General features: G+C 36.7%; 3 protein-coding genes across 4 annotated transcripts in view; 1 reads left to right on the top strand and 2 right to left on the bottom strand.

Annotated features, from left to right (window-relative positions):
* LOC134745722 (transcriptional protein SWT1-like) overlaps nt 1–4,038 on the bottom strand; it is a 34,599-nt gene extending 30,561 nt beyond the window's left edge. Inside the window, exons 1-4 of the mRNA XM_063679818.1 lie at nt 3,794–4,038; nt 3,478–3,625; nt 2,402–3,111; nt 1,810–1,975 (exon numbers count right to left, since the gene is read on the bottom strand). Of these exons, the coding sequence (XP_063535888.1) occupies nt 1,810–1,975; nt 2,402–3,111; nt 3,478–3,625; nt 3,794–3,922 (1,153 nt within the window). The 5' untranslated portion in view covers nt 3,923–4,038. The remainder of the gene's footprint in view (nt 1–1,809; nt 1,976–2,401; nt 3,112–3,477; nt 3,626–3,793) is intronic.
* A 109-nt stretch (nt 4,039–4,147) lies between these two features.
* LOC134746275 (acylglycerol kinase, mitochondrial) lies at nt 4,148–5,811 on the top strand. Of its 2 annotated transcripts, none has more exons than XM_063680632.1 (3): nt 4,148–4,420; nt 4,515–4,756; nt 4,964–5,811. In XM_063680632.1, exons 1-3 carry the CDS (start codon nt 4,311–4,313, stop codon nt 5,785–5,787), a joined length of 1,176 nt encoding a protein of 391 aa, XP_063536702.1. In that variant the 5' UTR covers nt 4,148–4,310; the 3' UTR covers nt 5,788–5,811. The 2 variants fall into 2 exon arrangements, with proteins under 2 accessions (XP_063536702.1, XP_063536692.1); XM_063680622.1 differs by having other exon boundaries at nt 4,515–4,813.
* A 5,291-nt stretch (nt 5,812–11,102) lies between these two features.
* Nucleotides 11,103–21,618, bottom strand: LOC134741629 (uncharacterized). The gene is made up of 7 exons (XM_063674486.1): nt 18,714–21,618; nt 17,671–17,733; nt 16,809–17,145; nt 16,052–16,729; nt 12,644–12,798; nt 11,940–12,113; nt 11,103–11,528 (listed from the first exon to the last, which is right to left on the bottom strand). The coding sequence occupies exons 1-7, from the start codon at nt 21,446–21,448 to the stop codon at nt 11,381–11,383; spliced, it is 4,290 nt and encodes a 1,429-aa protein (XP_063530556.1). The 5' UTR covers nt 21,449–21,618; the 3' UTR covers nt 11,103–11,380.
* Nucleotides 21,619–23,300: the final 1,682 nt, after the last annotated feature.

Genomic DNA, 23,300 nt, shown 5'->3' with positions numbered 1-23,300 from the left:
TTTCAACGTTGGATAGTCTATGGCACTTCCGACTTAAGCATAAGAATTTTATCGATACGGTTTAGTCAAGTATAAAAATTTTGAAAATAGAACTTCATACATTTCAGTAAAATATTTCTTGTTTAAGGAGACTCGATTCAATGCAAATTAGCCTACTTAAACACGCTGCTGCGTCGCATCTGCTTTGTGATTGGTTGGCTAACAATTGCTTCATAAGTCATAAACGCGCATGTGACACCCTTCGTATAGCAACATCCATATCCTACGAAAACCGCTTAGCGTTGCTTGCTAGTCTCCATAGGCTACGGTGGCCAAAATCGAGAAAAAAACTGTCTTAAAATTGAATTTAGCGCGGAGTAGGTACCAGGGCCTCATGAGTTACGAGGAGGTGTCGTTGACCAACCCGCCGGGGGCGCAGGGCCCGGCGGCCGGTCGCGTACGAGTATGAAGGTATCGCGGGCTGCGGCAGCTCGCGTATCTTAGCTGTATACTTTTGGTTTGTTTACCTAAGTATATGATTCTACTAGTTTAAGTATTATTTTTTTGTCTCGTAGAAAAAGTATTGTATACAATAGTGATATAATCAAGCTTTTCAATCTCGTACCTTAACCTAAGCAACTCAGCAAGCTTCGTTGCTTAAACACGGTACTCGACTGAAAAGCTCTCTATTATATCACGATTGTATAAAATACTATTTATGGTGTTTTAATATAATTTTTAGTGTGGTGTATGCATGTTACAATCTCAAAACAAATATTTGAATGGATTGGATACCTTACATACATTATTTGCTAACCCACTCGTAGATTACAGCCAACTACAAGATGATCTAAATGCAATAGCAAGCTGGTCAAAAGAATGGTTAATAAATCTGAATACTGCCAAATGTACAATACTTCACATAGGAAATCGGAACCCCCGCCTGACTTACAACTTGGAAGGCGCTCCACTAATGGCTGTAAAAACACAAACTAGGTGTTAAGATGTGTTAAGATCTCGGAAGATCTAAAGTGGGAAGAGCACATATCTACAATGGTTAAGAAAGCCAGAAGCATGATTTACCTCATTAGGAAAGCTTTCAAGACCTTAACACCGGATATGATGCTAAAAATATACAAGACATACGTCAGACCCATACTGGAGTATGCGTTTCAAGTCTGGAGTCTTTACTTTGCCAAGGACATTGAGATGCTGGAGAAGGTCCAACGGAGTTTCACGAAACTGCCATGGCAACTTAAAAACAAGCCATATGAGGAGAGACTAAAGTAACTGAAACTCACTACCCTAAAGCACCGCAGAGAACGCGGAGACCTAATAGAGAGTTACAAAATACTATCTGGGCACTATGACCTCAAGGATTTTCAAGAGATGTTCAAGCGCAACAACAGCAATCGTCTGAGAGGTCATCACTTAAAGCTGGAAAGGCATAGGTCTCACAGTAACCCTTACAAACACTTTCTGAGCAACCGAGTAGTAAGGGCTTGGAACAAACTCCCGGAAGACGTAGTTTCAGCACAAAATGTGAACCAGTTTAAAAATAAATTAGACAAGCATAACACTACATCTAATACTCGTTCATGATAACTATATATCTTTATGATTACTGGATACAGGCCATATCAGTTGCCATGACTGCCTGCCTGCTTATTAAATAATAATAATAATTAATTTACTAACTGTATGAATTAAAGGGGGACGGGTAGTCTATGTCGCGGCGAGATACTCTCCCGCCAATCATGTGCTAGCCGCTGATATAAATATTATGGTGATGTTGTAAACTGTAAATAGCTCTTAAGACTTTTACCTTACCTTTTATGTGTGAATTGAGAACATTCTTAATAACATCTAATTCATGGATAAAAATATTTGTGTCAACAACTAGCACAACATCTTCTGTCTCATTCCCTGTACTTTGATTTGGTCCTTTTGGAGGAGGCTCATATTGGATAACTGGTGTGGGGGGTGGGCTCTTGATCTGTAAGTTATAAAAACAATATTAATGTGTCTGTTCTATAGAAAACAATGACATACACACAGTAGTTTTTTTTTGCGCGACTTTCAGGTTGGCCCTATAGTAAAAGATGTTCAGTATGACCTATCACTCTGTATCTTAAAGCCACGCCGATCGTGCGCGGTGCGTCATCGTCATCATGGACCTTGTCAGAATGCATGAAAGTTGAAATTTAAGCAGCCCTTACACACATTAAGTGCCAGTTGCACCATTCGCACTTGACAGACTGGTCAACGTCACCCGGCACGCCATGGCGGTTTACTATGCAACTTTCCATACAATAAAATTTTGCGAACTCTAACAATGACAAACAGTTTGGCGCAACCAACCCTATGTATGCTTGCTCAAATAATATTTGCAGTAAAACTAAAACCTAAAAATCATACTAACCTCTTTACAATCAACCTCCATGGCTTCTTCAGGGAATACAATATCATCCAAACAATCTTCCATTTCATTAATAGCTTCATTACTTAAATCATTTCTAAGAGTCTCCATCCGTTCCTTTGCACTAGCAAATGTCTTCACAGGCACCACAGGTTCATCTTTCATTTTGTAACTTAGTTTTGACTTAATAGCTGACATCAACTTGCTAGCTTCAGAAAACTGTGGAGGCGTTGCTGGATGCTTCATGAATGGGTAATCTGCTGTCTGATTACAGATACCCTGTTCAATATCCGCAAAAGTATCCTTTTGTACAGACTTATTATTATACTCCTCAGGTAATTGAGCCTTCATGGATGATAATATTTTGTTAGCCGCTAGAAACTGTGAGGGTGACGGAATGGACTGTAGACTATCACTGCCAGGTGAATGAGTGGTTGGACATTTTGCTTCACTGATTGGACTTTTTAATTCTGAAACTTTATGATGCGTTTCAGTCTGTGGTATTACTTTAGGAGTTATTCTTGGAGCTTTGGGTTTAGGGGTAGTGTCTGAACTTTCATGCAGAGCTTCTGATGCTAGTTGGGCCCTTAATTTTGCGAGTCTTGAATTGGCCGAGGATTTTCCAGAAGAGTTGCTTGATCTGCTCGGAACTGGTTTTTCAGGTGTCTTTTTTATGCTGGAATTGAGTTTTTGAGGTGTGTGCACAGGTGTTGCTAAAAACCAACGATCACATAAGTTGTCAAAATAAAGGCTACTACTGTAATGGATGGAAATGCAAAGTTGCTTAATTCTGCCTACCCACAGGCTTCCAGTACTTAAAACCTACAGATGGATAAATTTAGAGGCACGCAAAAAAAATGTTTAATTACTAATTTTAAAATGACTTTAGGTGCTGTAATCCAGTAACCTTTTCGTTTGTCCATGAGTTTACCATTTTTGCTTATAACAATATTGAATCATTGAACAATGCTAAATTTTGCTAATTAGACGAACTTCTAACACACCATATACACCTTTGCTGCGTATTATTTAGCCTGACATCAAATTCTTATAAGTATTTCACAACATCAAAAACAAACCTTGCTTCTGCTTTTTCTTTGGGGTCTCTGCATTACTATCACTTTTCCTCTTCAAGTATTTTCTAGTGGATTCTTCTTTTTGATTTTTTTCCTGTTTTTCCTTCTGCTTTTTACTTTTTTTCTTACTTTTATCATGTTCATCTTCAGCCTTGAAAAAAGGTATATATTGATCAATTTTGCTTATATACCTAGATCTAAATAACAGTTTAAGGAAGGTTGAAGTGTGTCTCACATTTGTATACAAACAAGCAATGCTAATATATATATAAACTTTTGTATTGTAAACAAGAATTATCTTAAAAATTGCGAAACATACCTGTGGTTGACTCCAAGAAGATCTGCCTGTTTTCTTATGAAAGTAATACTTCCTTCCTGGTATTGATTTTGACTTACATAATACCCAACCATCGGGTAACTTTCCTCCATCCTTTTTGTCTGAATTCATAGCGAATTACATTAAATTTACTAATTTACATTCGTGAAAAATTGAGAAATTCTATTTCTAATTTACGTTTTGTTGTCTATGATGCTTTATGTTTTGATTCCTAGCGATGAAGATGAAGCGTTTTGATACATTATAAAGCAAAGTATACACTTTACGCAGCATACCAAATGCTTGTATTGTAGCTAGAAATGGCTGCGTTCATAGATCGAATCCTTATATGTCAACCTGACATGACCAGAAAACAGCTGATTAACCTAAAACGTTTGTGAAAAAATGGAATTCAATAGAAATGCACAATGTTATTTGAAATGTTATATCATGTGAGCCATACTGAAGTAATAAAGGATTCCCTTATATTCAGGTCCCAGTAGGCTGCTGAAATCTAAAGATGGAGAAAATTGTTAAGTTTAGCACTACCATTCGGAACAATTGGAAAAAATCTGGCGTAGGGGCTTGCGCATTGGCTTATGGAGCCTCGGTAACAAAGGAAAAATACGAGTAAGATTTATCTGTTCGATTCTCTAAGTCTGGTTGAATACTGAATACATTGGGTGTTTTGTAATAATTACTCAAATTTGTATATTTCTTGCAGTATCAATATTCTTATGAGAGCTGCTTGCAAGGAAGCGGCTCTATATGGAGATGCATTAATATCAATGGAGCGTAATCCTACTGTTGTAACTGTGATCCTCAATCCCGTTGCCAATAAGAGATCAGCTAAAAAGGACTTTGAGAAATATTGTGAACCACTACTGCACCTCGCCGGTTTGCAAGTTGATGTTGTGCAAACAGCTTCAGAGGGGAATGCAAAGGAAATCGTGGAGACCTTGAAAGGTACAGAGGCAATCATTGTAGCAGGTGGTGACGGGACTTTATCAGAGACGGTTACAGGTAATTAAGAATAGTATTCACAACATACTAAGGCAGTTTTCACACAGGCACCACAAACAGATGGGGTTATATTTGAAGGAATTGTTTGTCTCTGGTTGAAATTAATAATTCATTATGTTTACATTTTATTATTTAGTTTTTTTATTTTAGGTCTTCTCCGCAGAAATGATGAAGCAAATCGTTTTCCACTTGGAGTCCTTCCTCTTGGCCGCACAAACAAGCTCGGAAACAGCTTGTTTCCTGGTGGATCAGACAATGTGGAAAAAGTCAAACAACTTATTGATGCTTCAATGGCTGTAATTAAAGGCAACACTGAATGGAAAGATGCTCTCAAAATAGAACAGATCACAGATGGCGAGGAAGCCCCAAGACCAATCTTTGCCATGAGTTCTATAGAATGGGGCGCTTTTAGAGACACAATGGCCAAGAAAGATAAATACTGGTTCACTGCAGGTTTAAGAGAATATGCCACATTTATTTTTAATGGTTATAAGGACTCTATCACTTGGAATTGCAGTGGCACACTGAACTACACGCCCCCTTGTGCTGGATGTGCTAATTGTGTGCAAAAAAAGCCTGAACCTAAACGAAAATGGTCATTCTTCATACCCAGCACGCAAGCTGCAACTGTAGACCCAAAAGAGATTAATCCAGAATGCTTAAAATCAGAGGAGTTGTGTTTTAAGACAGCAGAGTTTAAAATAGAAACGGCTGCAGAGAAGCAAGAGAAACCCTCTTTAAAAATAATATTAGGGAAGAGCAGCTATTCATATGCAGAATTTGTTAGTGAAGGTTGGGACAGACTGAAAAACAAGCCAGAGGATAAAGAAGTTATTTCTGCTCGAACAGTGGAACTTTTGCCTCAGGACCCAGGCAAAGAAGTCACCATAGAGATTGACAAGGAAGAATTTGAGTTAAAACCAGTTAAAGTTACAATACTGCCGAAAGTTGTTAAATTATTTTGCCTACAATAAATGGTCAAATAAAACTAGGTTTCTGCATGTTTAATTTATGAGATATGGAGAGCTTCTAATATGCCATCCAGTTAAAATGGAAGAAACTATTTGTTAGCATGATTTGCGTTGCGTTTAGGGAATTACCGGCCAAACTTCATAACCGGTTTCGGTTATGGTTATGCCCGAAAAATAACCGATAATCGGTTGCGGTTATTTTCGACATAAAATTATAAATTTACAATCAAGTAATTAAAAAAATACGAAAATAACGGTAACAGTATCAGGGTTCATCCATTAATTACATTACATCACACGAATTTCGAAGTTTTTTGACCCCTCCCCCCCATCCTTAACACACTTGGTCACATTCGGCAACCCCCCCCCCTCCCCCCCCCTGGTGTGACGTCACATTTTTTCAATGAAATCGGCAAATCGAATTAAGTATTATTAATATTATATCAAAATATTTTTGATTAAAAAAATATTAGCAATTTTATAACCCAAAACTGATTAGGAAAGAAAATTAAACGATTATTGTTCCAAATTTTTTTATTTAACTGTACAGCGAATAAAATAAGTTAAAGTGGCGTCACTCCCCCATCCCCCTTGTCACATTTTCTTGACCCCCCCCCCACCCCCTCCCCCCAAACCTGTGATGTAATTAATGGATGACCCCTTAAGGGAATGTGAGTACACTTCTTCGTTTTTTAATAAAACACACAAAATACAGTAAAAGTGAAAATATGACCTTGGACGGTGATATAATATTCAATCAAAATATTTCATAAATAAGGGAAATAAATTTGATATATTTTCGTTATTAAAGTATACGAATGACAAAAATTACAGTCAGCTAAAAAGGCAGGATTTTGCAGTCATTAGAAGATCAATTCATAGAATTAAGTCATAAATAAATAACAGAAAATAACCGTAACCGGTTATTTGAGATTCCAATAATCGGTTATGAAATTTTGTCATAATAATCGGTTATAACCGATTATTACGGTTACGGCTAATACGGCTATAACCGATTTGCATTCCCTATTTGCGTTCTCGCGCGCGACTCCATACTTGAACTCGCGCTAGATGTATGGAGTCGCTAGCCGGTCAGCCCATATAACCATTCCGGTCGCAGAATCATCAAAGTAGTAACTAAATGTCAGATGTGTCGAAACGGTGTCGTAACCGTTACTACACTTTGCGACTGTGTTCAGTTTTGGTAACTTAGTGTGGTCGCCGTGTGCACACAATGTGAGCAGAATTGTTTCAGTAACTAAGTGTCGTCGCCGTGTGTACACTTTTCGGTAACAAGGTGTCGACACATTGTGTACACTTTGCGTTCAGTTTGTGACCAAATCTCTACACAATGTGTCGTAACGGTTACTGAAATGTTTCGAAACATTGTGACCGCAAATGACAATATAAAATACCTCTTGAAAACGAAGGTTTGTCAAACTGTCCATTAATAGCAGTGTTGCCAGATCGTCCCAAATAGGACGAATTTCCGTCCTTTTTAATGCCACACCGTCCCTTCCGAACTACCGTCCCTTTTGGGCATCGAGCGTCCAATATAAAAGATTTAATGCCATGTTGTCAATGATTGACGTTATGAAGTTCGGGTCTCTACCTTCTCTTAGCGCCTATCCTTTTGAAGGTATGCTTTACAGTATTAAAAACCTGTTACGAAAAGGGGACCAACCATTGGCGCAAGTAGCGAATCGCATACAAGAACTGTCGAAATTGAATATAGACTACTTGGAACAAATCAGATCCCGCCCTCAAAAACGAAATTTTACTGGAAACTGGTGAAAAAGTTTTTAAGACAGTCAGAATTAGTAACAAATACTCGATATCTAAAAACAATAAGTTAATTTTTAACAAGCAGAAACGTCTGCGATCGATGCTATTAAGCTAAGAATAAATTTAAAAGTGGAAAATTTACTGCCTTGGGTGAGACTTGAACTCACGGCCTCTGGATAGATACTCCAGCGCTCTGCCGAGGCATCCAGAGGCCGTGAGTTCAAGTCTCACCCAAGGCAGTAATTTTTCCACTTTTAAATTTATTCTAAGCTTAAAAACAATAAGGACAAGTGGTTTCTAACTACTGACAAAAATTTAACAGAAATGCAATACGCTACTTGTGTAGAAGGAAAAATAAAAGTCTTCGGCGGGAATATAAAAAACAAATATATTTTTTTTGAGTTGCCATTTAAATCATCAAACATAAACATATATGCCACAGCGCTCATTTATGAAAATGAAGAATTGAGAGAATATAATTTAGACGACATTAAATGCAAAGTTTTTGCTATGGATTGCAATACCGAAATGGTATTCTTTCCAATATTATCAACGCTTCGATAAATAAACCTTAATTATTAACATTCTCTAAGCATACTTTTTTTAACCCTTATCTTGGCAAGGCTCAAAATATTTTAAAGTTTAATATTTGTTCAGTGGTTGACCATACTAAACTATTATAAAATAACAAGAAAAAAAACCAGGGTTTTCCACTTTACGCGTTTTCGCCCGGGAGGCTATTGGTTATTAAAATCGGTTCGTGGCTCGCAGTCTATTTATTATATCACAACCATACGTTTGTACTTATTTAATACTTATTTAAAACTTAAACTACTAAAACAAATTGCTGAGATCATTATACAGGATAATTAAAAAAAAATTAACGACTTAATTATATTAGGTATTCTAGTGAGATCCTCATAAATAAAGAAAACATATTTAAAAAAATGCAAGAAATGTCACGGAACGCTCACTTTTTGTATGTACTTTATATGTAACAATGTGTGAAAAATAAAAACTTTTATAAAAAAAAACTTCCGGACACAATTTAAGAATCACCAATATAATACAATGTTTTGTATGAAAAAAAAAAGCTTTAAATTATCTAAAATGATTTCAAGAACAATATACTAGAAATTGATTTCGTCTAACTTACACTACTTCAGTCATAATAATAAAAATTTAGTCTGTAAAAGGTAGAGTACAGGATATGTGTAATACAAAATTACTATTTTTAGCAGTCCAAACTTTACGAAGTTTACAAATAAATATGAGCAACAAAATCAGTGCTTTACGCGCGCTAAACGTCCATCTGAAAAAAAAACATTACTAATTTAGAGTCTGTTTTCAAAAAATTGATCTGCAAAACTGCAAGATGAGAAGACGTGCTAATAGAAACCAGTACTTGTTATTTCTATTAAGTACGTATCAAAAGGTGTACAATTTCTGCGACGTAATCTAACAATTTTACATTTTTGCGACTAAAATCGATAACAGGCTCTTACTAAAACGACTTGCTGAGATCATTATAAATAATAATTAAAAATTGACGACTTAATTATATTAGGTATTCCACTTTACGATTTTTCGCCCGGGGAGGCTATTGGTCATTAAAATCGGTTCGTGGCTCGCAGTCTATATATTATATCACAACCATCCGTCTGTACTTATTTAATACTTATTTAAAACTTAAACTACTAAAACGAATTGCTGAGATCATTATACAGGATAATTAAAAATTAACGACTTAATTATATTAGGTATTCTAGTGAGATCCTCATAGATAAAGAATACATATTTAGAAAATGCAAGAAATGTCACGGAACGCTCACTTTTTGTATGTACTTTATATGTAACAATATCTGAAAAATAAACTTTTATGCCAAAAAAACTTCTGGACACAATTCAAGAATCACCAATATAGTACCATGTTTTGTATGAAAAAAAAAAAAGACCGTAATTACCTTTTGTATTGTTTTAGAGCTCCCGATATCCCCGATATGATATAATGAGGGTAGACAGAGCGCAGTCTACACAACTTTGACACCCACCCGCTATCTTCAGTCACCCGTGAATAAGATGCATGTAATTGCGTCGAAATATCGGGAGCTCAAAAACAATACAAAGGGTAATCACGGTCTATATAGGTAGTGAAACTAGCCGTGAATCATTCAAAACTCTTATAAAAACTTTTATGACAAAAACAAAAAATCTGGACACAATTTAAGAATCACCCGATTGCGTCGAGGAATCATTTGTATTTTTGTTTGTTTTATTTCCTTCTTGCTTCTTTTCTTTGTCATTTGTATTCTGTAGCAATTGGTTAGATCTGAAAATAAAGATAACTTGCGGTCACGTTGGGCAAAAAACTATGTTTAGTTTGTTTTTCTCAGGGCAAAAGGAACAGTATTAATATGCAAAATAGTAAGGCACAGAAATACCAAAACAAAAAGTCACAAATTTTTACGCAAATAAATCGTACTTTTTTGGTCTGTCACTATTATTTCTACGCCATTATAGCATATTTTTGAACCGCTCATACGAAAAGTACGTAAAATCGTACTAAAATGTGCGGTTTAGCCAAAAAGTACGATTTTAGTACGGTTTTGGGCGGGGTACGTTTTAAGTACATATGCTATTCAAAAAGTACGTAAATAAAAGGTACGATCTGGCAACACTGATCTGAAAACAAATGAGTACAAGGAGCCATTTTGCAAATCCAGTAACTTTGTTACTACTTTTGACATATGTCTACACAGTGTCTACACAGAGTCGTAACATTGCGACTACTTTGTGACTGGAATTTTTCTCAGCCTTAAACCATATTTTTACATCATAATTACCAAGTTTAGTAGTATGTAAAGCGTTATTTTTATTATTTAGGTATAGTATATGCATCGGAGCACTTAAATTGCATCAAATAATGTAGTTATGAACACATGCACTGAGAAGTAAATAATTTCATTTCTGGCTAAACTAAAATAATGAGGTGGCGCGTTGATAAAATTACACCTAGTTAATCAAATCACTCGAGCAGTTTAATTTCCCATAGTATTTAAAACCATAATGTAATATAAATGCAAACAATAAATACTTACGTCTTGTAAATCCTTCTTATCGATGGCGTTTGTCACTTGTTTATTTTTATTTAAGTATATTTCCATCTGACAGTTCCCATTTGAAACGAACAAAATGAACGAATGATTTTGGGATAACTAGTCGCAAACTGGTAACAATGTGTGCACACGGCGACGACACTTTGTGACTGAAATGTGTCTGTGTCGAGCCTTCCCCATTTTGGTAACGACGACGTAACGGCGACCACACTGCGACCGTTTTGTGACCGGAAAAGACGGTGTCGACGCAAGATGTGTCTACACCGTGTCGTAACGGCGACCGAAAATGGTTGTTAGGGAGATAGTCACTTTGGACAACAGATACTAGAACATGTTCATATTCTTACGTCTAACTCGTCCTCTATCAGTATAAGAATATTAATCAATAATCAGAATAGGAAATAAAGTAAAACGATATTTAGAACACAAAACAATATATTTTTTACCTTAAAAAACGAACAATTGTTTGACATTATGCCCACGGCCAAGCTGCAGTTAGTTTTACCTGTTATCTATTTAATAGCCGTCATATTAGGTAGTGGCTGGTAGTGGGAATCGACCTCGAGATCTAATAGCTCTATGGACGCTTTCTCACTGGTAGCCTTTCATTTTTTTGCATACCGCAAAAACTAATATATGTATGGAAAACTTCACAACAGTGTCACAGTAGGTACTTTCATATAAATTAGTTGCCATCACAGGAAATTTTGCCTCGCATACTCCCACACAAATATGGCTGCCGTGACATGCACGTTAAGAGACCTCACGAAGCCCTGTTGCGGTATTTCCACACAGAAATCCATCATCGGTAGTAAATCGCATGGAATGCCCTCTTTTTCGTGTCTAAAAAAAAATAGGAAATCAACTAATCTAAGGTTTGAAGAGCTCAAGTAACGACTCAAATCGGTCACCCATCCATTGATCGGCCCCAACCGACGCTGCTATTCATAATCTGAATTCATAATAATCATAACGCACGTTATGAATTCAGACTATGAAGTCAGACTGTTAATTCAGATTCGGATTCAGACTGTGTAAGGCCGGCCTCAACGTACATCAAACAGTATGGCAATGTAGGTCTTCTAAACGAAACAAAAAAAAACCAGGTCGTGCGTATTCAAAGTTATCAATCTATCATCATCTCATAATTTTTTGTCCCCCGCCACACATTCCGATATCATAGCAATCGACTCCGGTACGTACTTATGATCTGATTTATTTCAACGTAAAAATGAGACTAAATAAAATACATACCCTAAGAGGAGTAAGGTTTTCCTAGGAAACTTGAACGATTGTAACTGACAACTGGAGGAAGTCTGTTCAGCTGCTACTACGGAGTATCCCTCGGACTTCTTCCGAATGAGGTACTCCTTGAGGGGGGCACCAGGCCGCACTTCCTCGATGTCGACCCATCGCTCTGCCGACACACTGGAAAACGTTGGAACTTTAGCTTTTAAAACACCTATTTTTTAGACAAATTTAACAACCAAAAACATTTCATGTAAAATGTTGCCAAGACGAAACCGTAAGGCTCGCACTGTCAAAAAATATCAGATCCCTTGTAGAGCCAAGCTTCTAACTCTACAAGCCCTATCTTCACAAACTCTACACCTTCTTAGTTAAAATATGTGTCATCTTCAATAAAAAGGTACCACATTGTCGCTTATGGATTCCGAGATATCAATGATTTTGCAAATCAAGTCGAAATTGTCGAAATTTTGTTTAGTTCAGAAACAATCTCTAGACACTTAAAATAATCATGTGTATTGTACAAAAGTCGCAAATTCCATCGGTAACTTGGAAAAAACACGCTGTACCTCATTGTCAGTCGTCCTTGCCATCGACAATCAAGTAGCCTAGTCGTTAAACTTTTTCTTTAGAAGACGCGATATAAATAAATGTGAGGTTCAGATTCAGACTGCACGAGCATTACAACAACACCTATAGGTATATCTTACCTCAGTCCCTGAAACTGTTTATCCTGCAAATGTCGCAAACTATCCACGACGTAGGTCTTCACGCCGAATACTTCGCTGGTGCGCGCCATGCCTCCCAAATTCGGTAATTTGTCGATAAGAGATGCCACCACAATCAAGTCACTAGGGCTTTCTCTCTGAAATTGCAGATTTTTTATATAGCGGCTTAAATTTTAGTGGGACTTCTGTAATTATAATAATTACGGTCATTAAAGGTATTCTAAGAGCAACAAGATTAATTCTACTTACAAACAATTTGCTTTTAGCTTTTAGGTAATCACTAAGGAAGAGCGGTGTTCCTTAACACAGGTATTTTATTTACTTAATAAAAACTTTTATAAAAAAAAGATAAACCGACTTCAAAAAGGATGAAATAAAATATTATCCTTTTTAGGGTTCCGTGTTTAAGTATATGCGTTACCAACTGATATGTTTGAAGTCAGTGCCAAGCCAAATTTTAAACCATATATTCATAGTGATTTTGATGCAATTCGATAAGGATGCGGCTATATAAGTATGTACGTTGGATTACGTAACGCAGCGTACTACGTAGGCGAACAACACGCGAATGCGAAACGGTGCGGCACGGCGCCTTAATTAATCCTTTGATACCTATAGGTTTATAGAAGTGTCCTACGTGGGCGATCTCGTTGCGAACGCGAACGCCTTGGGCCGGCCGCGCCGTGCCGCGTCGCTTCGCTTCGCGTTCGCGAGTGTTCGCCTATGTAAGACGCAGCGTTACACGACGACAATAAACGAACTTTCTGTAGGTATTTAAGAACACACCTCAGAACAGAACACACCGCCGCCAAGATGGCCGCCAAAAATGAAGAGAAAAGGCCAGCAACGTAAACGCTGGCCCAAACAGACCGGGCTGTAGTCACAGCCCGCGACAGAAGCCGCCAAAATGGGCCTAGCCCAGTAATGGCCTCCTCACACCCCCCATAGTAGGGGAGTGCAAGAAGACAAAGTACTACAGAACACACGGTTGAACCTTCTTGGCGCAGTTCGTACCATGCTTGTCGGCACGTTAGTGTAAATCTAATACGTTTTGTCGTCGTATTTTTTTAAAGAGCATTTCTTACTAATTCTTGAACAGTCATAGCACGCAAGTGTGGGATTGGGACTGAGTTATTTTCTGTCGCTTATCCAGAGGACTACATTTCAAAATATAAAATAATTCAAGGAACCTTCATGCAAAATTTCAGCTAAAGCGGTTCAGTTGTTTAGCCATGAAAAGGTAACAAAGAGGCAGACATAATTACTTTCACGTTTATAATATTTGTACAGTTGTAATGGGACTTATAGACATAAAGCCGATTATTTTTGACTGGTATTGTTACTATTTGGAGTACTTGGCTTGGCACCGACTTCAAACATATCAGTTGGTAACGCATATACTTAAACACGGAACCCTAAAAAGGATAATATTTTATTTCATCCTTTTTGAAGTCGGTTTATCTTTTTTTTATAAAAGTTTATTTTTCCATTTTTAGTTTTAAGACATTGTTAAGAGCGTGACGCGTGAATGAAAAACATTATCATGTTTAACTGTAAATTCGTAAACTTTATTAAATAATCAGAATTTTCCTCTAGTCCGTCTGGGAAATCATTCCTGTCACTAAATCCATTTTCCGCCCCGCCACTGACCCAATCCCTCAAACCCCCCAATCACTCAACCTTACAGCACATCAACCCCTGATCACTAAACCCCTCGACCCTAAACCACCAACCCTTCATCCGCCTTTCCCCGACCCCTAACCCCAGACCCCTTAACTCCTAACCCTAACCCCCCAATCCCTTAACTCCCAACCCCTCAGTCCCCGACCCATCAACTCACCTCCCCTCAACCCCCAACCTCAAACCCCCCAAACACTAATACCCTCTACCTTCACCTCTCAGTCTCTTTGGTTGATTCCAACACTACCTACATAAAAAAATCATAATACACATACGAGGGAAGTTATCAGTAGCCTTACCACGAGTTTGACATTGATATATTCGCTATCGTGTGCGTAACTTACTGTTTATGCATGCTCGTACTGGCATATTAGTGTACAAAGTAAGTTACGAAGAATATTTAGTGTCAAACTCGTGGTTAGGCTACAGTTGCACTACATCAAATTGGTGGTTTTTGGGAGGAAATGCTTGAGTTACTTTAGAAAACACCGAAATCACCATACACGTGCCTTTAAAAATTGAGGAGTTCCCTCAATTCCTCACGGATTCCATCATCAGATTAAAACCAAAAATATTACGGAAACACCTTGGAGAGGTAACTTTTTTCAAACAGAAAAAGAATAACTCAAATCGGATCATGGGTGCCGGGGTAATCACTGAAATCATTATCATCAAAACAATCATCATCATCATCAGCTCCACTTCATCAAATTGGTGGCTTCGAGAGAAAATGCTCAAGTTGTTTAAGAAAACGACCGTATCACCATACATGTGCCTTTAAAAATTGAGGAGTTCCCTCAATTCCTCATGGATCCCATCATCAGAACAGCACCAGATTAATGTGGGACCACCTTGGAGTTAGTTCCTTTCAAACAAAAAAAGAATTGTTCAAGTCGGACCACGGGTCTCGGAGTAATCGCCGAACATCCTACATTAAAAAAATCATCATCACTATCTTCAAAACAATCATCATCATCAGGTCCACTTCATCAAATTGGTCGTTTTCGAGAGAAAATGCTCAAGTTGCTTATGAAAACACCCAAATCACCATACATGTGCCTTTAAAAATTGAGGAGTTCCCTCAAGTCCTCAGGGATCCCATTCTCAGATCAGAACCAGATTAATATGGGACCAACTTGGAAGTAGCTCCTTTCGAACAAAAAAAGAATTACTCAAATCGGACCACGGGTCTCGGAATAATCGGTGCATACATAAAAAAAAAAAAAAAATAGCCACAACCGAATACAGAACCTCCTCCTTCTATGAAATTGAAGTCGGTTAAAAAGGGACTCCAACCTGTATTTTGTTAAATCGCTTGTTGTTACTACCTATAAATATATATTTTTTTAAATAAATTCTATATTAAATAATATTGTCTTCGGTTACCGCGATAGTTACTCATGAAATAAAACTATGAAAACGGTCACGGGTGCGGGGTGACTGTCACCCGTTGACCACGAACGCTGTAAAGGGTTCGAAACGTCGGGATGTATTATAAATTCAATATACGCGATATAATCCGTTTTCATAGTTTTATTTCTATATTAAAGTTATACCAAGGTGACTGCAACGATTTCGATAGCACACGCAGTGAAAGTGTCATTTTATACGTCATAATTTCATAGAAGTTTGACTAACACTAACAATAACACTTGCACTGCGTATGCTATCAAAATCGTTGCAGACTTATCTTGGCCTAACTCTACTTACCTTTTTATTGATTTCATAAACATCTATATCACTCATGTTTTTCCAAGGCACATATTTCTTCTGGATCGTTCCTACTTCCGCATTTACGGCAACTTCGTTGACCTCTACATTCTTCGACAATTTCAGATTGAATACTTCATCATCAGATATGCAACTTGCCATCCATTCCTTTCTTAAGTCATCATCATATTTTTCTTCCAATAATAGACTTTTTACATTATCTAAAACAGTTCTCACGTAGTCCAAATCGACATTTTCGTTATTACTGACTCCGCAGCATCTCGGCACAAAGTAATATATAAAACAAGGAGTCAAATTTCTGACTATATCAAATTCATTGGCAAAATAATCATTTTGAAGCTTTAGAAAGTTTTTGTCTTTCCGACTTTCGGTGAACGTATTTTCGATGATATTGAATACGTACCCGTATTCTTGGGGTTTATTGCTGCACAGTTGATAAAGTTCCGAAGCAAGATATTGAGACAGGAGGCGTATACTGAACACTTGACCCATAGTGTGAGACAACAGGGTCGCCATGACAAACTCGAACTCTCCTGACTTACACGTGCTGTTTGATATTTTGTGTTTTAAAATCCAGTACAGAATCATTAGTTGGGATGCGAGCGGAATTTTCTTGGATTTAAGGATACTGAGTACCTCTTGGTCCATTTTAGGTTGCTAGAACAAAATATTATTTAAATATTATTATAATTATCTACATTACAAACGACAACACAGTGATTGACTACAGGCTTACCTTAATGTATAAATGCAATGTTGTATACCACTCCAAACAAATCCTAACGCTTGGTTGATGAGGCATCCTTCCCAACAAGTTCATGCACCAATCGGCTGTTTTTGTGAAATCCACGCCTTTCGGTTTCGACACCAATATCAGCAATAAATGCTGCACAGCGTTCATCAGGGTCCTGTGCGGCTGGGAGTGGCCGTGGTACATGCATTTGTTTACCAGCATATTGTTAATTTTCTCCATGATCAAGTCCGAAACTACTCTGATAATTCGAGGATCTGAGATCTTGCAAAGAATTATGATCAGGTTAAATTGTATTTGGAAGTTGAAATGTATGCCCGTCCTGTAAGAAGAAAATGACTTAAAATGAAATAATTTTACGGTTTAGACTCACTTGTTTTATTCAAGGTCTCCTTTCTCAAGCACTAAGACTCAATGTTACGCATTGTTAGTGCTTGAGAAAGGAGACCTAGGCTCTCCGAAACATGTCGCGCGAGTGACTAAAACAAGTGAGTCTAAACCGTAAAATTATTTAATGTTAGTTTAGTATGTCTCACAACAGTTTAAATTCGAAGAAAATGACTGCATAAATAATAAGTACTTATCTTCATTTCAAAGGATTCTTAAGAGCTGGTAACTTTAAAGATCCATCAAATACGTAATCACTAATCGTAATGTTAAGTTTAAGTAGGTATTAACTTGAGAAGCATTTTGAGTTTCTCGTTGTGACCCTGTCGCTATGGCCCTGAGAACATCTCAGGGCCATAGCAGTTACGCCTAGTCTAAATCAATGAGGATTTAAAATAGACATATACACTATGGTGCTCCTGCACTGTCAGTGGGGAGCACCATAAGCTAATAAACTTACTCATCTTGATTCACTGCATATTCCGGGTTATGGAGAATGTCTACAGCGACGTTTTCCGCAATCCTAAATTCAGAAACCGTTAGTGAATATGAATTATATGAATATCTGACAAATTAAGAGTAAACCATTTCTAGCTCTATGGTTCTTATTATTAACCGACTTCAAGATTTCAAAAGGAGGAGGTTATCAATTCGGTTGTGTTTTTTTTTTAATGTTTGTTACTCCATAACTCCGTCATTTCTGGACCGATTTTGAAAATTCTTTTTTTGATTGTAAGTATATACATACAGATTGGTCCCGTTTTTGTCAAAACGCAGTTCTGATGATGGGATCCATGAGGAATCGAGGGAACTCCTCAAATGTTAAAGGCTTACATATAGTGATTTTTGTTTTTTTATCAACAAATCCAGCATTTCCATTTTAAAAAGTGACATTTGATGAAGTGGAACTGCTGATGATGATCAGAATGGAACTCTTCAATGACGCATAGTTCACGTTTGGCTATTTGTTCTCTTCCTTATGGACCTAGACCCAAACTTGGACCCGGACTCGGACCCGAACCCGGGTCTGAACATGGACCTCAACTCGGACCCGGACCGAACTCTGACCCAAACTTCGACCCGGACAGCCGGACACGGACCCGGACTCGGATCCGGACCCAGACCCGGACCCGGAAATGCTACTAGAAAAGTGGGTTAGGTACTGGGTGGGTTTTGAACTGCGATTCTCACAGAACAGAACTGCTATCAGAAAAGTAGGTTAGGTTAGGTTAGAACTGCGACCCTTACAAAAACGAAATGCTACTAGAAAAGTGGGTGGTTTTACCTCCTTTTCTACATTATTAGGCAATATTATAATAATTAGGCAATTAGGCAAAATTAGGCAACAGATGGATAATTAGGCAAAATATGCTGTCTATTTCATTTCATTGTCTGGAATCTAAGAGTGCACCATCAACAATAAGTAAACTTTCAGCGGCATCCCCCATTGAAGTCGGTTTTTTTTTCTTAAAAATTATTTTCGTATTACAACCAGGTACTCACCTTTGGTCTTTCCGCGGTACTGGTGAAAACAGCAACATTTCACATAATACATAAACTATCTGACCATAGTCAGAATTAATATCTTTAGAGTTTAATGTCCTTACTAAGAAGTAAAGCGGTGTGTTTTTCATTGGACCATATTCGACGACTTTATTACAATAGAAGAGAATGGTGTTATTGTAAGCTGCATTCTTTAACAGAACATCTTGCGTTATCAAGTCAATAAACTCTTTCATGCATGGTGCATACTGGTTATTAGATTTGAGTTCTCCTATTTCCTTCCACGCATTATGAATAAATTGCGTAACGTTAAAATTGACTGTCTCTTCTGATAGAAGTGGTAATAATCTATTTACAATCCTCAATGTCCACTTGAGACAGCCATATCCACCACACTCAATAACATTCTCTACAAACTGATCTATTTCTTTCAAATTTCTTTTAGCGTCATTATCATCTTCAATTAAATAATGTATGATTTCACAGGATTTTTCGTAAATCGTGTTTTTTAATCTGCCATTACTTTCCTTGCTTTTATTATTGCCAAATTCAAATTTGGTTACTATTTCTAAGATTCCCTTAAGATCGAACATTTCATGTTTGTAGTTACTTTTCAGTAGCAAATTGTTAGCCATATTTGCTACAATAAATGTACACAATACCTTGCTATTCAAGTCAGATCCTTTGTTTTTTAATACTACAACTGAGGTTTTGTACAATTGTAGTAAAATATCTTTCAAATCGTCTTTATCCTCATTTTGTAATAATGAATTCAATTCTTTAAAAAACTGTTTGGTTTCATCTATTGTTAATATGACGTCATTTACAATTAGAGTCATAACATACTGTAATATTACCTTTATTTCTTTAGCTATCATTAAATTTATAGTTTCTCTGGTTTTATTTTCTTTGTCAACAGTTTTTCTGTAGAGATGTGAAATATAATTTGCTTCATTGAAGCATTCAATTTTATTGGAATACTGTCTGTTAGCAATATCATTTATTCTTGATATTTTTTTATTAATTATTTCAAGAAACAAAGGTAAATCTTCGTAATGGTTATCAAGGTACAATAATCCAAATTCAACATTCATATGTGAATCACCCACCAGTTTGAAAAACGAGATTTTATTGTCATGTATTGAAAGTTTATTTTTTATACCTAATAATAGAGGGTTCTTCTTCTTAGCCTCATTCGACATTAAATCAAATTTAAATGCAAAGTATATGTTTGCGTAATCTTGCCAGTTAAATCCTGTACATGATCTTCCAACAAAATGGGATATATTTGTATGTATAGCTTTTCTAGCAGCCAAATTGTTACAAGGTAATTTAAGTAGCTCATTAATAATCTCAGTTACTCTATCAGGGAGCATTGCCTTAGTAACATCTTCAATATGTAGCTCAGCTAATATGCGACTTAAATAAAAGAATGGTACAGGTGACCATTTCAATAAAGGCAATGCTTCAAAAAAATAACAAAATGTATTTAAGTCTTGTGTTTTGTCAGCTAGTTTAAAATTCAGTTTTTCATATTCTTCTGGATGGTCATACAAGTTCAAATCATTTAGGGCCTCTAAAAGAGTATATGCTTCTTTAGTATTGTTGATCTTTACATCCAGTCTATACTCAATACATTTTAGCCTAACTTGAGCATTATCATGTTTAAGACCCATATTAAACACACAATCTAACCAATGATTGCCAATGTCATTAATTTTTGCAAATAACAGTAAAGAGGGCAGGACTATATTACTCTGTTTTTCCTCTAAACTATCTATTAATGTCAAATAGTTGTTCCACATTTGTTTCATGCGGTTCTTATCTTTCATTTTCCATAAAAATAAAACTGTTTCTCCTGATTTAACCTCAACATTTGTCTTCATGTTACAGATACAATCTATGGACCGTTTCATCAAATAAACTGAGAGTTTGCGTAAAATTGCATCATTTGACATCAGCCCATGCAATATCACATTCCAGAATTCTAAATGATGAACAATTTCTGATTCATATTTTAATTTTCCTTTGTTGTCAACCGTTGGCAAGTAGAAGTTTGATAAACAACTTAAAACTTTTAGGGAGGTTTGCTTTGACTCATTCTTTAACTGTTGTAAATAATTCCATATTCTGTCTAATATAGCATATCCAGTAACAGCCTCAAAGAATCTTGGCACTGTATTTGTCAAGAAATAGGTTTTAAGCTTTTCATTATTACTCAGCAGAATATTTTCTAAAGGTGTTTCCAGAAAAGGCAAATAGAGTTTTTCATTATTTTCAATAACTGCATCAAGTATACTATCACAAAGCTTTAAATATAAATCAAGCCTGAGTAATTTACAGTCTTCAAAGTTATCTTCTGTGCTGAAATTCAAATTTGAAGGGCTCAAGTCCAAGTTAGACAGTATTTGCTGCAATAAATGTTCTGATTTGCTTGTTATGGAAGTTGGATTCAAATTTAGTACAATATTCGTTATTGTACACACACTTTCAATAGTCTCGTCTTTAACATATTTTATTAACTTTGCAACAAAGTCACTTTCCATTTCGTTCTCGCAATCTGTCTCCTCCTTGTTATTTATAAGTTGCTTGTATTTTAAAAGTTGAATTGCCCAAGTTAAATGTTTTTTGGAGTGATTGTCTCTTACCATAATTGTTTTAAGACGCTCGTCGACTAATTCTTCGTCTAAATCCAGTAAATCCATAAAGGACAACACTTCATCGCCGGTATTCATTTTGACGAAATTTCTTGCATTAAAAAATTACACTTATAGAACTCCCATGTCCGTAAAAAATTCGTCGGATTAGAAATAAAATTTTGATATATAGTGTTATTTCTAAATATGTCACATTTTATCAGTTACAAATAAGAACATCTGTGACAAACCAAACCTAAACTACAAACAAGCGCCGCCACGCGGATTTGAAGTTGACGTAAAATTTATATTGCCAGCGTATGCATGTTCAAATATGGGAACAATATAAAATTCGTTTTTTTTTTCTTACCTGAGTACTAACACAGGTTTGGGCTCTTTTATTTAGGTTGGCTAGGGAACATCGCATTTCAAACATGACAGAGAATCAGACTGTTTTTGTCTGACGTTAGTACTAGCACCTAAAAAACCGGCCAAGTGCGAGTCGGACTCGCGCACTAAGGGTTCCGTACCATTACACAAAAAACGGCATAAAATCACGTCACCCTAAAAAGGGATGAGTACCTAGGTCACAGAATAAGTTAGGTATAGTTTTTTTAGGGATGCTATGAATACCGAATATTCGGCCACACCACACAGTTTGTGCACCACATTCTATTCAGCAGCCGAATATTGGGTAAAACATGTGTACGTACATTTTGAGTCACATTTAATATGAAAACTATAAGGAAAACAAAGAACGTGTTTGATAAGATTTAAGTTTGGTTGTTCTTTGGTAGTATGTATGTATGTAGTGAGAATTAAGCAAATCTAGACTATGATAGAAATTAAATCATTTGCGAAGAACAAATGCTCCAATCTCTTCATTTATAACAACTGCATTTTAAATGTTAAATATTATGGTTTGCGGTACATTTTATTTGTGATTTTTTTCTTAATAAGACGGACTTTTTCTTAGTGGGTAATCTAAGATATGACGGCGTGCTGCGCACCCGCCGAAGGTAGTCGAATATAATTGTCAATGTGATCGGCCGGTGTTTAATTTGTCTCCGATTTCGGCTCCCTTTTTCGAGAAATAACAATTCGGTATTCGGCCAAATAGTACGCAATATTAGGCTGAACACCGAATGCACGGCAAAGTGACTGAATAGGCTGAATACCGAATAGTTGCCGAATATTCGTAGCATCTCTAGCACTCTTCTTATTTATTGACAAATTGGATTTGCCAGACTAAACTAAACTTTACCGTGGGCGTGGTCGTCCAACGTGGACGATCCACGGGAACGACACGATTTATCATCACAATCAAGCGGAGACCTAGTTGTATTTTTGTTTGCTTTTATTTTACCGTCTATACTTATGGAATACCGAGAACGGTATCATCTACCATCTACCTCTTAATATAAAAGCGTCTATAATCTCACACATTTGTGACCCTTGATCAATAAACACCCCTATGATGGACGTGGCACTAATAATGACACTTATAACACCAATCCTGTAAAATAAGTATTTAGAGTCAGACCAAGCTAACTCGACAGCGATTTTGATAGCACAGTGTATATACAAGTGTTATTTTAAACGTCATAATTTCATAGGTTGACGTTTAAAACAACAATTTCACATTCTGTGCTTCACATTAATTTTTGTTTATTTTAAAATAAATGGCGTCATACTGCCCATGACTGGGGAAGAAAAATAGTTTTAAAAGTGTCTTTCATTAATTCATTAAACACATCGAAAACATAAAATACGAACATGACATTAAGCTTCTGTACCGTTATTCAAAGCCTATTAATATTTGAGAGAGGCAACATTGTTTGTCGTGACGTGACGGTTGCTGATTGCTCAATACCCCACTCCATTCTCCCCTCCATCTAGTTCCAGTTTCTGCCACCAGGGGTCGTAGCTACGGAGGGCGCTAGCAAGCGCG

The sequence above is a fragment of the Cydia strobilella genome, chromosome 1, assembly GCF_947568885.1.
Source record: "Cydia strobilella chromosome 1, ilCydStro3.1, whole genome shotgun sequence".
In the NCBI taxonomy this organism is placed as follows: Eukaryota; Metazoa; Arthropoda; class Insecta; order Lepidoptera; family Tortricidae; genus Cydia; species Cydia strobilella.
The sequence above is the reverse complement of the archived record's forward strand: the minus strand, read 5'-3'. Positions and strand labels throughout refer to the sequence as shown.

Excerpts from the sequence above, each read along its gene's own strand:
- LOC134741629 (XM_063674486.1), bottom strand. The coding sequence starts at position 21,448 with ATGAATACCGGCGATGAAGTGTTGTCCTTTATGGATTTACTGGATTTA. Across the intron at positions 17,734-18,713 it reads GTACCGCGGAAAGACCAAAG|GATTGCGGAAAACGTCGCTG; the intron begins GTGAGTACCTGG and ends TTCTGAATTTAG. Across the intron at positions 12,799-16,051 it reads TTTATGAAATCAATAAAAAG|AGAGAAAGCCCTAGTGACTT; the intron begins GTAAGTAGAGTT and ends CTGCAATTTCAG.
- LOC134746275 (XM_063680622.1), top strand. The coding sequence starts at position 4,311 with ATGGAGAAAATTGTTAAGTTTAGCACTACCATTCGGAACAATTGGAAA. Across the intron at positions 4,421-4,514 it reads GTAACAAAGGAAAAATACGA|TATCAATATTCTTATGAGAG; the intron begins GTAAGATTTATC and ends TATTTCTTGCAG. Across the intron at positions 4,814-4,963 it reads TTTATCAGAGACGGTTACAG|GTCTTCTCCGCAGAAATGAT; the intron begins GTAATTAAGAAT and ends TTTTTATTTTAG.